General features: G+C 40.1%; 1 protein-coding gene across 1 annotated transcript in view; it reads right to left on the bottom strand.

Moving 5' to 3' along the window:
• Positions 1–12,465, bottom strand: part of CELF3 (CUGBP Elav-like family member 3) — a 107,415-nt gene that overhangs the window by 15,810 nt on the left and 79,140 nt on the right. Inside the window, exons 6-11 of the mRNA XM_053695465.1 lie at positions 7,800–7,943; positions 2,556–2,715; positions 2,114–2,263; positions 1,128–1,193; positions 436–534; positions 204–347 (exon numbers count right to left, since the gene is read on the bottom strand). Of these exons, the coding sequence (XP_053551440.1) occupies positions 204–347; positions 436–534; positions 1,128–1,193; positions 2,114–2,263; positions 2,556–2,715; positions 7,800–7,943 (763 nt within the window). The remainder of the gene's footprint in view (positions 1–203; positions 348–435; positions 535–1,127; positions 1,194–2,113; positions 2,264–2,555; positions 2,716–7,799; positions 7,944–12,465) is intronic.

A 12,465-nucleotide genomic window follows, 5' to 3' on the forward strand; every position in this document is an offset into this window, starting at 1 on the left:
TTGACAGGATTAAAGAAGAGTATAAGCAAAAAGAATGAGCAATTCCAAATGGAGCTCTAGGAAGATACAAGTTTTGTTAGAAATACAATATATCTACATATCACAGTCTAAGAGGGAGATGAGTCGAGATGAAAGAAGTGACAGGTAAGGCTGTAGAAGTTCATGGAATTCAACAATAATTGTAATAGTAATGGGTAACATACCAAAACACTTGCTCTGATTGGTGGCTCGGTCTACAAACACTTTGGCAGAGATGACGTTCCCAAAGGGGAGGAACATCTGCAGGATCTCAGAGTCAGTAAATTCCTGCGGCAAGTGATAAATGAATATATTGCAGCCCTCAGGACCTGTAATAAGATTTGTATGTAGTTCCAAAAACCAGGTATTTTAGACGCAATATCCAAAAGGTACAGTAGAAAGTATGTGCATACTTACCCTCTCTCTGTTGCTGCTGTTGTGGCGGTTGTTGGGGAAGAAGAGCAGGTTGTTGGGTAAAGGCCGGACTCACCAGACCATAAGCAGCAGGGTAGGCAGCTGTAAATCCCAAAAAACAGAATGTAACTATCAGAACCTCTCTTCCCATGATCTCAAGATGTAAATCCCATCCAAGTCCTATATCATTGCCTCTCAAACTTCTAGTATCTCTTAACCTTCTAGTATCTCCCCATTTATTCCATGCATGTTATGCAAATTTAACTCCTTTGAACATACTCTCTCACCCCTTATTCTCTCGTATATTTATTAATTTTCCATTTCCTTTCTCTCAACATTTCAATCTTTCCTTTGAGTCTCTACCTATGAAGTCCAACTCTTTTCATCCATTACTTTGCTCTCCCATTTAACCCACCAATTCAAATGTTACATTCCACTAATTTCACCTAATAACCATCTCTTTCATTCAGTCTCATTATTTACCAATGTATTCATGCTCACTCCTTCAAACTTTCCACATTTGTACATGTTACTACTGCTCCTACTCCTGCACCATCCTTTTTATTTAGCGAACTTCCCTCTTCCCCTTCTTTGTTTCAACCTCTTGGTAACTCTCTATAAATCAATGCTACTCTCTCATTCCTTCACTCATTCTGTTTATCTGTCTATATCCACCCAAACCCTTCTGTAGATACCTGTATAATGCTGCATGCCAGCATAGGCTTGTTGGAGAGGGTCCAGTTGTGCAACGGGACTTTGGGCTAAGACAAAAGAGAAAAAGGCTATCAACCTGGTTAAAATACTTGTCTTTATCTTGCAGTTAGTGAGATACTGTTAATTACACAATGGGTTTGGGATGGTAATATACAAAGAGAGGTAGTGTTATATATAAACACAAAAACAATTCAGTACAATGAATTGCATAAAGCCAGTTTATAAAGAAAAAAACAACTAATCAAACAGGGCACTAAATCCACAATAAATACTTTTTCTTTAGAATATATATTGAGTTCATGTATTTGTTGTACTTAGTCTTTGAGTGTAACCATCTTAAGACTTATCAGGCACTGTACTTATGCAATTTTTTTTAATGACTGTTAATAAAATTAAGATTTTGCATTTAGGTGCAAAATGGCAAGATTACTACACTATATAGTAAAACCTTTTATTACAGTGGCAAAAACTTTCTTTTATGACTAATACGCTTGTCATCTTGCCATCTGAATCACTGGACTGGCTACTCTATTTAACATGAGTTTATTTTTAAGAACAATCTGTTTATAATTAATTTACTATTGAGTACAACAAATTTACTAAGTATTAACCTGTTATAAGAACAATTGTGGTTCCCTCTTGCAAGGAGAATCAGGAGAAGATATGTTCACATGACTAGCAAATATGAAGCAGGGTCATATAAAAAAAGGTAAAAAGTATTATATGCATATCGGCAATGAAATATACATAGGGCAGATAGGCACAGATGAGCAGTATTACATACACAAATGCCCATGTTATATACACAAAGGTGTGTTGGTATATACATAGGAGAATGTATATATGTAAAAGCAGTTTATTTATATATATATATATATATATATATATATATATATATATATATATATATATATATATACATACAGTTAAGTATTATAAACACCTCAATAAAAGCACTCAGTGTTACCTGGATATGGATGCAGGCCATTTGTGTAGATTGCCTCTGAGCTGGGCTGTACACTGCTCTGAGTGGGCACAGCACTGTATCCATTTACCCCCAGAGTGGCAGGGATGGCAGATACTGGAGTGGCAGCAAGTGTTGGAGGGGTACTGGTACCTAAATAGAAGGCAATAATTAAGTACTGTGCTCCTGATATATAACATTAAACTCCTCCCCACCCACTAAATAATATGGTTGTCTTTAGCCTTTGTTATCGTCTATCAAGTTCAAAACATCACCCTCCTAATGATCTATTATCTCTCTGCAGTTAATAATGTTACAGGTCTACTAAAATTACTATGTCTCTAAAAAAAAGGTAATCTTGCAATTATGCCTGATGAGCTTTTTATTAACCCATTCCATTTTCTTTCTAATGTGGATCCAGGATATCTCATTAGTACCATCTCACCTGAAGAGGATGTGATGGGGGTAATCGGGGTAATGGGAGTGGCTATGAGCCCATTAGGGTTGATTGTCGCCATTTGCTGCATCTGGACAGCGGCCATTGTGGCCATAGGATTGAGGTATGCGCTATGTGCGGCCACCAGGGCGGCCTGTTGTTGCATGAGCTGAAAGGACAGAAGGACACAAGCAATGTAACGCAACTACATAGCAAGATGGACACTTCTACACAATCACTGACACCAGCACAAGCACTATCAAAAATACAGGGTGACAACACTTTCAAATAAAGAGGGTGACATTGACAAATACGATAAGCTCACTTTGTTTAACACAAAATAGTAATCAGGGAGGTAATACTGTCATGGGGAAGTCACACAACCAGTTTGATAAATACAAGAAGGTCAAACTTTCAAACAATCACTCTGACATCTCAAGTAAGTCAGACATCTCAAGGTCACATCGGTCACTACAGCCATTTGTTTCAGCTAATCATGGGAATTACACACAGAAGGTCACACTGGTCTCTACAGCTATTTGTTTCCGCTAGTCGTGGGGATTACACACAGAAGGTCACACTGGTCTCTACAGCCATTTGTTTCCGCTAGTCGTGGGGATTACACACAGAAGGTCACACTGGTCTCTACAGCCATTTGTTTCCGCTAGTCGTGGGGATTACACACAGAAAGGTCACACTGGTCTCTACAGCCATTTATTTCTGCTAGTCGTGGGGATTACACACAGAAAGGTCACACTGGTCTCTACAGCCATTTATTTCTGCTAGTCGTGGGGATTACACACAGAAAGGTCCCACTGGTCTCTACAGCCATTTGTTTCTGCTAGTCGTGGGGATTACACACAGAAGGTCACACTGGTCTCTACAGCCATTTGTTTCTGCTAGTGGTGGGGATTACACACAGAAGGTCACACTGGTCTCTACAGCCATTTATTTCAGCTAATCATGGGGATTACATACAGAAAGGTCACATTGGTCTCTACAGCCATTTGTTTCTGCTAGTCGTGGGAATTACACACAGAAAGGTCACACTGGTCTCTACAGCCATTTGTTTCCGCTAGTCGTGGGAATTACACACAGAAAGGTCACACTGGTCTCTACAGCCATTTGTTTCCGCTAGTCGTGGGGATTACACACAGAAAGGTCACACTGGTCTCTACAGCCATTTATTTCTGCTAGTCGTGGGGATTACACACAGAAGGTAACACTGGTCTCTACAGCTATTTGTTTCCGCTAGTCGTGGGGATTACACACAGAAAGGTCACACTGGTCTCTACAGCCATTTGTTTCTGCTAGTCGTGGGGATTACATACAGAAGGTAACACTGGTCTCTACAGCCATTTGTTTCTGCTAGTCGTGGGGATTACATACAGAAGGTCACACTGGTCTCTACAGCTATTTGTTTCCGCTAGTCGTGGGGATTACATACAGAAGGTAACACTGGTCTCTACAGCCATTTGTTTCTGCTAGTCGTGGGGATTACACACAGAAGGTCACACTGGTCTCTACAGCTATTTGTTTCCGCTAGTCGTGGGGATTACATACAGAAGGTAACACTGGTCTCTACAGCCATTTGTTTCCGCTAGTCGTGGGGATTACACACAGAAGGTCACACTGGTGTCTACAGCCATTTGTTTCTGCTAGTCGTGGGGATTACACACAGAAGGTCACACTGGTCTCTACAGCCATTTGTTTCCGCTAGTCGTGGGGATTACACACAGAAAGGTCACACTGGTCTCTACAGCCATTTGTTTCCGCTAGTCGTGGGGATTACACACAGAAAGGTCACACTGGTCTCTACAGCCATTTATTTCTGCTAGTCGTGGGAATTACACACAGAAAGGTCACACTGGTCTCTACAGCCATTTATTTCTGCTAGTGGTGGGGATTACACACAGAAAGGTCCCACTAGTCTCTACAGCCATTTATTTCTGCTAGTTGTGGGGATTACACACAGAAAGGTCACACTGGTCTCTACAGCCATTTATTTCTGCTAGTCGTGGGGATTACACACAGAAAGGTCACACTGGTCTCTACAGCCATTTATTTCTGCTAGTCGTGGGGATTTCATACAGAAGGTCACACTGGTCTCTACAGCCATTTATTTCTGCTAGTTGTGGGGATTACACACAGAAAGGTCACACTGGTCTCTACAGCCATTTGTTTCTGCTAGTCGTGGGGATTACACACAGAAAGGTCACACTGGTCTCTACAGCCATTTGTTTCAGATAATCGTGGGGATTACACACAGAAAGGTCACACTGGTCTCTACAGCTATTTGTTTCTGCTAGTCGTGGGGATTACACACAGAAAGGTCACACTGGTCTCTACAGCCATTTGTTTCAGATAATCGTGGGGATTACACACAGAAAGGTCACATTGGTCTCTACAGCCATTTGTTTCTGCTAGTCATGGGGATTACACACAGAAGGTCACACTGGTCTCTACAGCTATTTGTTTCCGTTAGTCGTGGGGATTACATACAGAAGGTCACACTGGTCTCTACAGCCATTTGTTTCTGCTAGTCGTGGGGATTACATACAGAAGGTCACACTGGTCTCTACAGCCATTTGTTTTCTGCTAGTCGTGGGGATTACACACAGAAGGTCACACTGGTCTCTACAGCCATTTATTTCTGCTAGTCGTGGGGATTACACACAGAAGGTCACACTGGTCTCTACAGCCATTTATTTCTGCTAGTCGTGGGGATTACACACAGAAGGTCACACTGGTCTCTACAGCCATTTGTTTCTGCTAGTCGTGGGAATTACACACAGAAGGTCACACTGGTCTCTACAGCCATTTGTTTCTGCTAGTCGTGGGGATTACACACAGAAGGTCACACTGGTCTCTACAGCCATTTATTTCTGCTAGTCGTGGGGATTACACACAGAAGGTCACACTGGTCTCTACAGCCATTTGTTTCCGTTAGTCGTGGGGATTACATACAGAAGGTAACACTGGTCTCTACAGCCATTTGTTTCTGCTAGTCGTGGGGATTACACACAGAAAGGTCACACTGGTCTCTACAGCCATTTATTTCTGTTAGTCGTGGGGATTACACACAGAAGGTCACACTGGTCTCTACAGCCATTTGTTTCTGCTAGTGGTGGGGATTACACACAGAAGGTCACACTGGTCTCTACAGCCATTTATTTCAGCTAATCATGGGGATTACATACAGAAAGGTCACACTGGTCTCTACAGCCATTTGTTTCTGCTAGTCGTGGGGATTACACACAGAAGGTCACATTGGTCTCTACAGCCATTTGTTTCCGCTAGTCGTGGGGATTACACACAGAAGGTCACACTGGTCTCTACAGCCATTTATTTCTGCTAGTTGTGGGGATTACACACAGAAGGTCACACTGGTCTCTACAGCCATTTATTTCTGCTAGTTGTGGGGATTACACACAGAAGGTCACACTGGTCTCTACAGCCATTTATTTCTGCTAGTTGTGGGGATTACACACAGAAGGTCACACTGGTCTCTACAGCCATTTATTTCTGCTAGTCGTGGGGATTACACACAGAAAGGTCACACTGGTCTCTACAGCCATTTGTTTCTGCTAGTCGTGGGGATTACACACAGAAAGGTCACACTGGTCTCTACAGCCATTTATTTCTGCTAGTCGTGGGGATTACACACAGAAGGTCACACTGGTCTCTACAGACATTTGTTTCTGCTAGTTGTGGGGATTACACACAGAAAGGTCACACTGGTCTCTACAGCCATTTGTTTCTGCTAGTCATGGGGATTACACACAGAAGGTCACACTGGTCTCTACAGCCATTTATTTCAGCTAATCATGGGGATTACATACAGAAGGTCACATTGGTCTCTACAGCCATTTGTTTCTGCTAGTCGTGGGGATTACACACAGAAAGGTCACACTGGTCTCTACAGCCATTTGTTTCCGCTAGTCGTGGGGATTACACACAGAAAGGTCACACTGGTCTCTACAGCCATTTATTTCTGCTAGTTGTGGGGATTACACACAGAAAGGTCACACTGGTCTCTACAGCCATTTATTTCTGCTAGTTGTGGGGATTACACACAGAAAGGTCACACTGGTCTCTACAGCCATTTATTTCTGCTAGTGGTGGGGATTACACACAGAAGGTCCCACTGGTCTCTACAGCCATTTGTTTCTGCTAGTCGTGGGGATTACACACAGAAGGTCACACTGGTCTCTACAGACATTTGTTTCTGCTAGTCGTGGGGATTACACACAGAAAGGTCCCACTGGTCTCTACAGCCATTTGTTTCTGCTAGTCGTGGGGATTACACACAGAAGGTCACACTGGTCTCTACAGCCATTTATTTCAGCTAATCATGGGGATTACATACAGAAGGTCACATTGGTCTCTACAGCCATTTGTTTCTGCTAGTCGTGGGGATTACACACAGAAGGTCACACTGGTCTCTACAGCCATTTGTTTCTGCTAGTCGTGGGGATTACACACAGAAAGGTCACACTGGTCTCTACAGCCATTTGTTTCTGCTAGTTGTGGGGATTACACACAGAAGGTCACACTGGTCTCTACAGCCATTTGTTTCTGCTAGTTGTGGGGATTACACACAGAAGGTCACACTGGTCTCTACAGCCATTTATTTCTGCTAGTCGTGGGGATTACACACAGAAAGGTCACACTGGTCTCTACAGCCATTTATTTCTGCTAGTTGTGGGGATTACATACAGAAGGTCACACTGGTCTCTACAGCCATTTATTTCTGCTAGTCGTGGGGATTACACACAGAAAGGTCACACTGGTCTCTACAGCCATTTATTTCTGCTAGTTGTGGGGATTACATACAGAAGGTCACACTGGTCTCTACAGCTATTTGTTTCTGCTAGTCGTGGGGATTACACACAGAAGGTCACACTGGTCTCTACAGCCATTTGTTTCTGCTAGTCGTGGGGATTACACACAGAAGGTCACACTGGTCTCTACAGACATTTGTTTCTGCTAGTCGTGGGGATTACACACAGAAGGTCACACTGGTCTCTACAGCTATTTGTTTCTGCTAGTCGTGGGGATTACACACAGAAGGTCACACTGGTCTCTACAGCTATTTGTTTCTGCTAGTCGTGGGGATTACACACAGAAGGTCACACTGGTCTCTACAGACATTTGTTTCTGCTAGTCGTGGGGATTACACACAGTAAGGTTACACTACAACAGACAACACAAACAATATAGAAATGGAAAAGTCATTACCTGGTCACTTACTGCTTGCGTGTACGCACTGTACGCCCCGAACTGGAGGGCAATGGGACTGAACATGCCCAGCTGATTTGCCACTTGCTGCATCCGGCGCAGCCCTCTCTCCTTTTCTGTATCAGCAAACTTTACCACCAAGCTAGAGGAAGCACCCTGTATAGCACATAGTACCCAGAATGTGTTATGAAGAGCACAAGCAAATGTACAATCACAACATGTACACACTTTATAAATTCACAGTAAAGTACATCCTGTATGGTCACATACATTTCTGTGAGGTTTCCAAGATATGAATTACACAACTTCTCTGTGATACGGCTCTCGCTGTAGTTGCCAAGGGCTGTTTAACTTAGTACTTGTCAGTGCCTTGTTAAATAATTTCCCAGTCTTGCTGCTCTTGCCAATAATTTGCCAGTTTTACTACTCTGGCCAGATCTGTTATTCATCGCATCCCATTGGATTGACAATACATGTTAATAGGACATAACAGTTAATATGCAGGGGCTACACTATAACGCAGCAGCTAAGAACACTGCACATTAACCAAAAATGTTTTTACCCAACAACTGCCATCAGCACTACGTGCCCATGCCACTGCTGATCTCTGAGATTACACAGAGGCTTATTGTTATGTGTGCCCCACGCACATTTTTTTATTGTTTTTTTTATTATTTTTTTCACTAAGCAAAAGGTGTTGCATTTGCATGAGTAAAACAATTCAATATAGACATTCCTAAACCAGGCTTTTATATTTCTTAAAGTAGTTTCATGGTTTTGGATACACAGCTCTCTAATCATGTTTATGTCTACCACACAAAGTTCAAAGTGTTGTAATGACAAAGCTGTGCTCATCACCCTATCCCAAAGATGTTTGATGAGAACGCAATCTGTGATTACAGATTTTTTTTTTTTTTTCCCCATGCACATTAATTGATACTACATAGCGTGTACCTACCAATAGGAGCCCGGGTTAATTTATAGATTGGCACTAGGTACGTGCACATGGTGCTGATGTAAACACACTGCATTACAATAGCTCTACACCCCCAATATACTGATTACTTTCATATCCTTTTATATTGACAAAGAAAATTTGAACATATTTATAACCAGAATCAATTCAAGTTTTGTATAAAACCCCGGTATTCGTCTTCTAATGGGCAACGCTATATACACAAGCAGAACAACAGTATACATAGATATGCCTAGCGAGTAGGGATCTTTACATTTATGAATATTTGAATATATTTTACAATAAAAGATCTTTTAATGCAGTAATTTACTGGTTATTATTTTTCCATGTGAGAGCATTTTTTAAGAGTGTTTTCTACAGAAATGTATTTGAGGTAAGCTCTTTGGGGATAGAAATAAAGAGACTTTTGTTTCTCCTTATTTGTACATTGTTTCTCCATTAAATAGTTTATTTTTATGTCCTAGTTTGAGAATAAAATAAAGGGTTAAATGCTTTTAACATAAATTGATTTTTTTTTAAATATTATTAGGTTCCAATCTCAGCAAGAATGGTCCTTGGACTCAGGTTAAAGGGATATTGCAGCTTCTAGTAACAGCTATAGCTTTTCAAGAGTATACTTAAGTATGTCCAGTGCACCAGCATTTTATACACAGCACTTGCTCAGAGAGACTAAGGTGCTGGTATTATCTGGAACTGACTCAATTTGCATCACTCTGCGAAGGACAATGCATGCTCTGCTATATGGCTTCATATTATGTATGTTGTGCCTTTTAACTTTTTCACCACTTTTATTAGCCCCCAATTTTAAATTTCTAGAACCGTAACTACTGCTGACTTGATACAAGCCCCACTGGCTCTCTGAGAAGCTGCAGTATTTAAAATGCTGGTGCACTGAGAATATCTAGCTATGCTGCACATGCATGTGCAGAGCAACATGCTAACTCTAAAACAGTTATATATTGTACTAGAATCATATTTACCAATATACGTATGTCTATTGTAAATATATTTCTATACAAAGATGTAATTTGTCTACCTGCATTTCAGTTTTACCCAGAATATCCCTTTAAGGTTCTATCATGTGAGAGGGCAATCTCCCCTTTAAGTTTAGTGAATCTAATCTACTTGAGTTGTATTCAGTGTTATTTTGTAATATGAAAATGCAGAGAACTTGAGGTCAGTAGCCTATGTAAATACACAAGAAAAACAATCGGCTAGATTACGAGTTTTGCGGTATGAGGGGTGCGGTATTAACTTGCACGTTTCTGCCACCGCTCACTTCCCTACAGCGCTGGTATTACAGGTTTTCATAAACCTGGCGTTATGAGGCAAGAAGTGAGCGTAGAGCAAAATTGAGCTCCATATTGCATTCCAATACCAGCGCTGCTTAAGGCAGCGGTGAGCTGGTTTTACGTGCTTGTGCACGATTTCTCCATAGACATCAATGGGGAGAGCCGGCTGAAAAAAAACCTAACAAAAAAGCAGCGTAAAGCTCCGTAACGCAGCCCCATTGATTCCTATGGCGAAACAAATTTTATGTTTACACCTAACACCCTAACATGAACCCCGAGTCTAAACACCCCTAATCTTACACTTATTAACCCCTAATCCTCCGCCCCCGACATCGCTGACACCTACATTATACTTATTAAACCCTAATCTGCTTCTCCGGACATCGCCGCCACTATAATAAACATATTAACCCCTAAACCGCTGCACTCCCGCCTCGCAAACACTAGTTAAATATTATTAACCCCTAATCTGCCACCCCTAACATCGCCGCCACCTACCTACATTTATTAACCCCTAATCTGCCGCCCCTAACGTCGCCGCCACTATACTAAATTTATTAACCCCTAAACCTAAGTCTAACCCTAACACCGCCTAACTTAAATATAATTAAAATAAATCTAGATAAAAATTACTATCATTACCTAAATAATTTCAATTTAAAATTAAATACTTACCTGTAAAATAAACCCTAAGCTAAATACAATATAACTAATAGTTACATTGTAGCTAGCTTAGGGTTTATTTTTATTTTACAGGCAAGTTTGTATTTATTTTAACTAGGTAGAATAGTTACTAAATAGTTATTACTACCTAGCTAAAATAAATACAAATTTACCTGTAAAATAAAAAAAAGCTACAATGTAACTATTAGTTATATTGTAGCTATCTTAGGGTTTATTTTACAGGTAAGTATTTAGTATTAAATAGGAATAATTTACGTAATGATAGGAATTTTTATTTAGATTTATTTTAATTATATCTTTTATGAAATTATTTTCTTAGATACTAATCATGACATTTAGAATTTAATTGTTTATCTTAAATAACATCTTTAAAGACCACTAGAGTTATAGGTACTGTATTAATAAAAGCAGTAGTTCTTCTTACTAACTTTATTATAGTTATATTTCAATGTTTAAGTATTTGCTCTTTTTCCAAAGAGTTAATGAGGTACAGGTGCCTGCAATTACTTTAATATTTCATTGTTAAATAGCACTAGCAGGTGTGAACACAAACTATGCCAGTGAACAAGGGCTGAAAACTTGGCCCGAAACATGTTTGGCGTTTGGTTCTAAACACCTTGTTGCCGGCCTGCGACTAGCTTATGCAGCATACATGTTTTTACATGATTTTTAAACTGTTTTGACAAATAAAATTGGATTTGTTTTTAAGAAAATATCTCTACAGTTTTTTCCTCTGGAGTTGCGGGATGACAAAGTGTGTCTACTCTTAATTATATTAAAGTTAGGGGGTGTTACGGTTAGACTTAGGTTTAGGAGTTAATAAATTTAGTATAGTGGCGGCGACGTTGGGGGCGGCAGATTAGGTGTTAATAATATTTAACTAGTGTTTGCGAGGTGGGAGTGCGGCAGTTTAGGGGTTAATATGTTTATTATAGTGGCGGCAATGTCCGGAGGGGTTAATAATGTTATTTTAGTGTTTGCGATGTGGGAGGGCCTCGGTTTAGGGGTTAATAGGTAGATTATGGGTGTTAGTGTACTTTTTAGCACTTTAGTTATGAGTTTTATGCTACAGCTTTGTAGTATAAAACTCATAACTACTGACTTTAGATTGTGTTACAAATCTTGCAGGATAGGCTGTACCGCTCACTTTTTGGCCTCCCAGAAAAGGTTGTAATACCGGCGCTATGGAAGTCCCATTGAAAAAAGACTTTAGGCAAATTGCGTAAGTTAATTTGCTGTACGGACAAAAAAGTGTGCGGTTCCCCTGAACCTGCAAGGCTCGTAATACCAGCGGTAGTGAAAAAGCAGCGTTATGAGCCTTAATGCTGCTTTTTTACTCATACCGAAAAACTCGTAATCTAGCCGAATGTTTCGAATGTAGATAAACACATGGAATATTTTTTTAGTGAATATTTTAGGTAAATATGTATAAAGCTATAAGTACTGATGGAACCTTTAATGCATTTGATGTGTTTTTAACATTATTTTTATTTTTTTATGGTTTCCGCAATTTATTTGCAATATGAAATGTCACATGCATAATTTTACTCTTGATAGGGTCTTACCAACAACCTACAAGTCAGCACTGAAATACATTTCTTTAATTTACTTAAGAAATTTATCATTTGGATTCTATTCAGGAATGTCCAATGTGTGATCAAAGCTGTCGGAGCACTGTAAAGTCACTAATAAATATATATTAAAATAATTAGCTTTGTATAGATCC

This window comes from Bombina bombina, chromosome 1 (genome assembly GCF_027579735.1).
Source record: "Bombina bombina isolate aBomBom1 chromosome 1, aBomBom1.pri, whole genome shotgun sequence".
In the NCBI taxonomy this organism is placed as follows: Eukaryota; Metazoa; Chordata; class Amphibia; order Anura; family Bombinatoridae; genus Bombina; species Bombina bombina.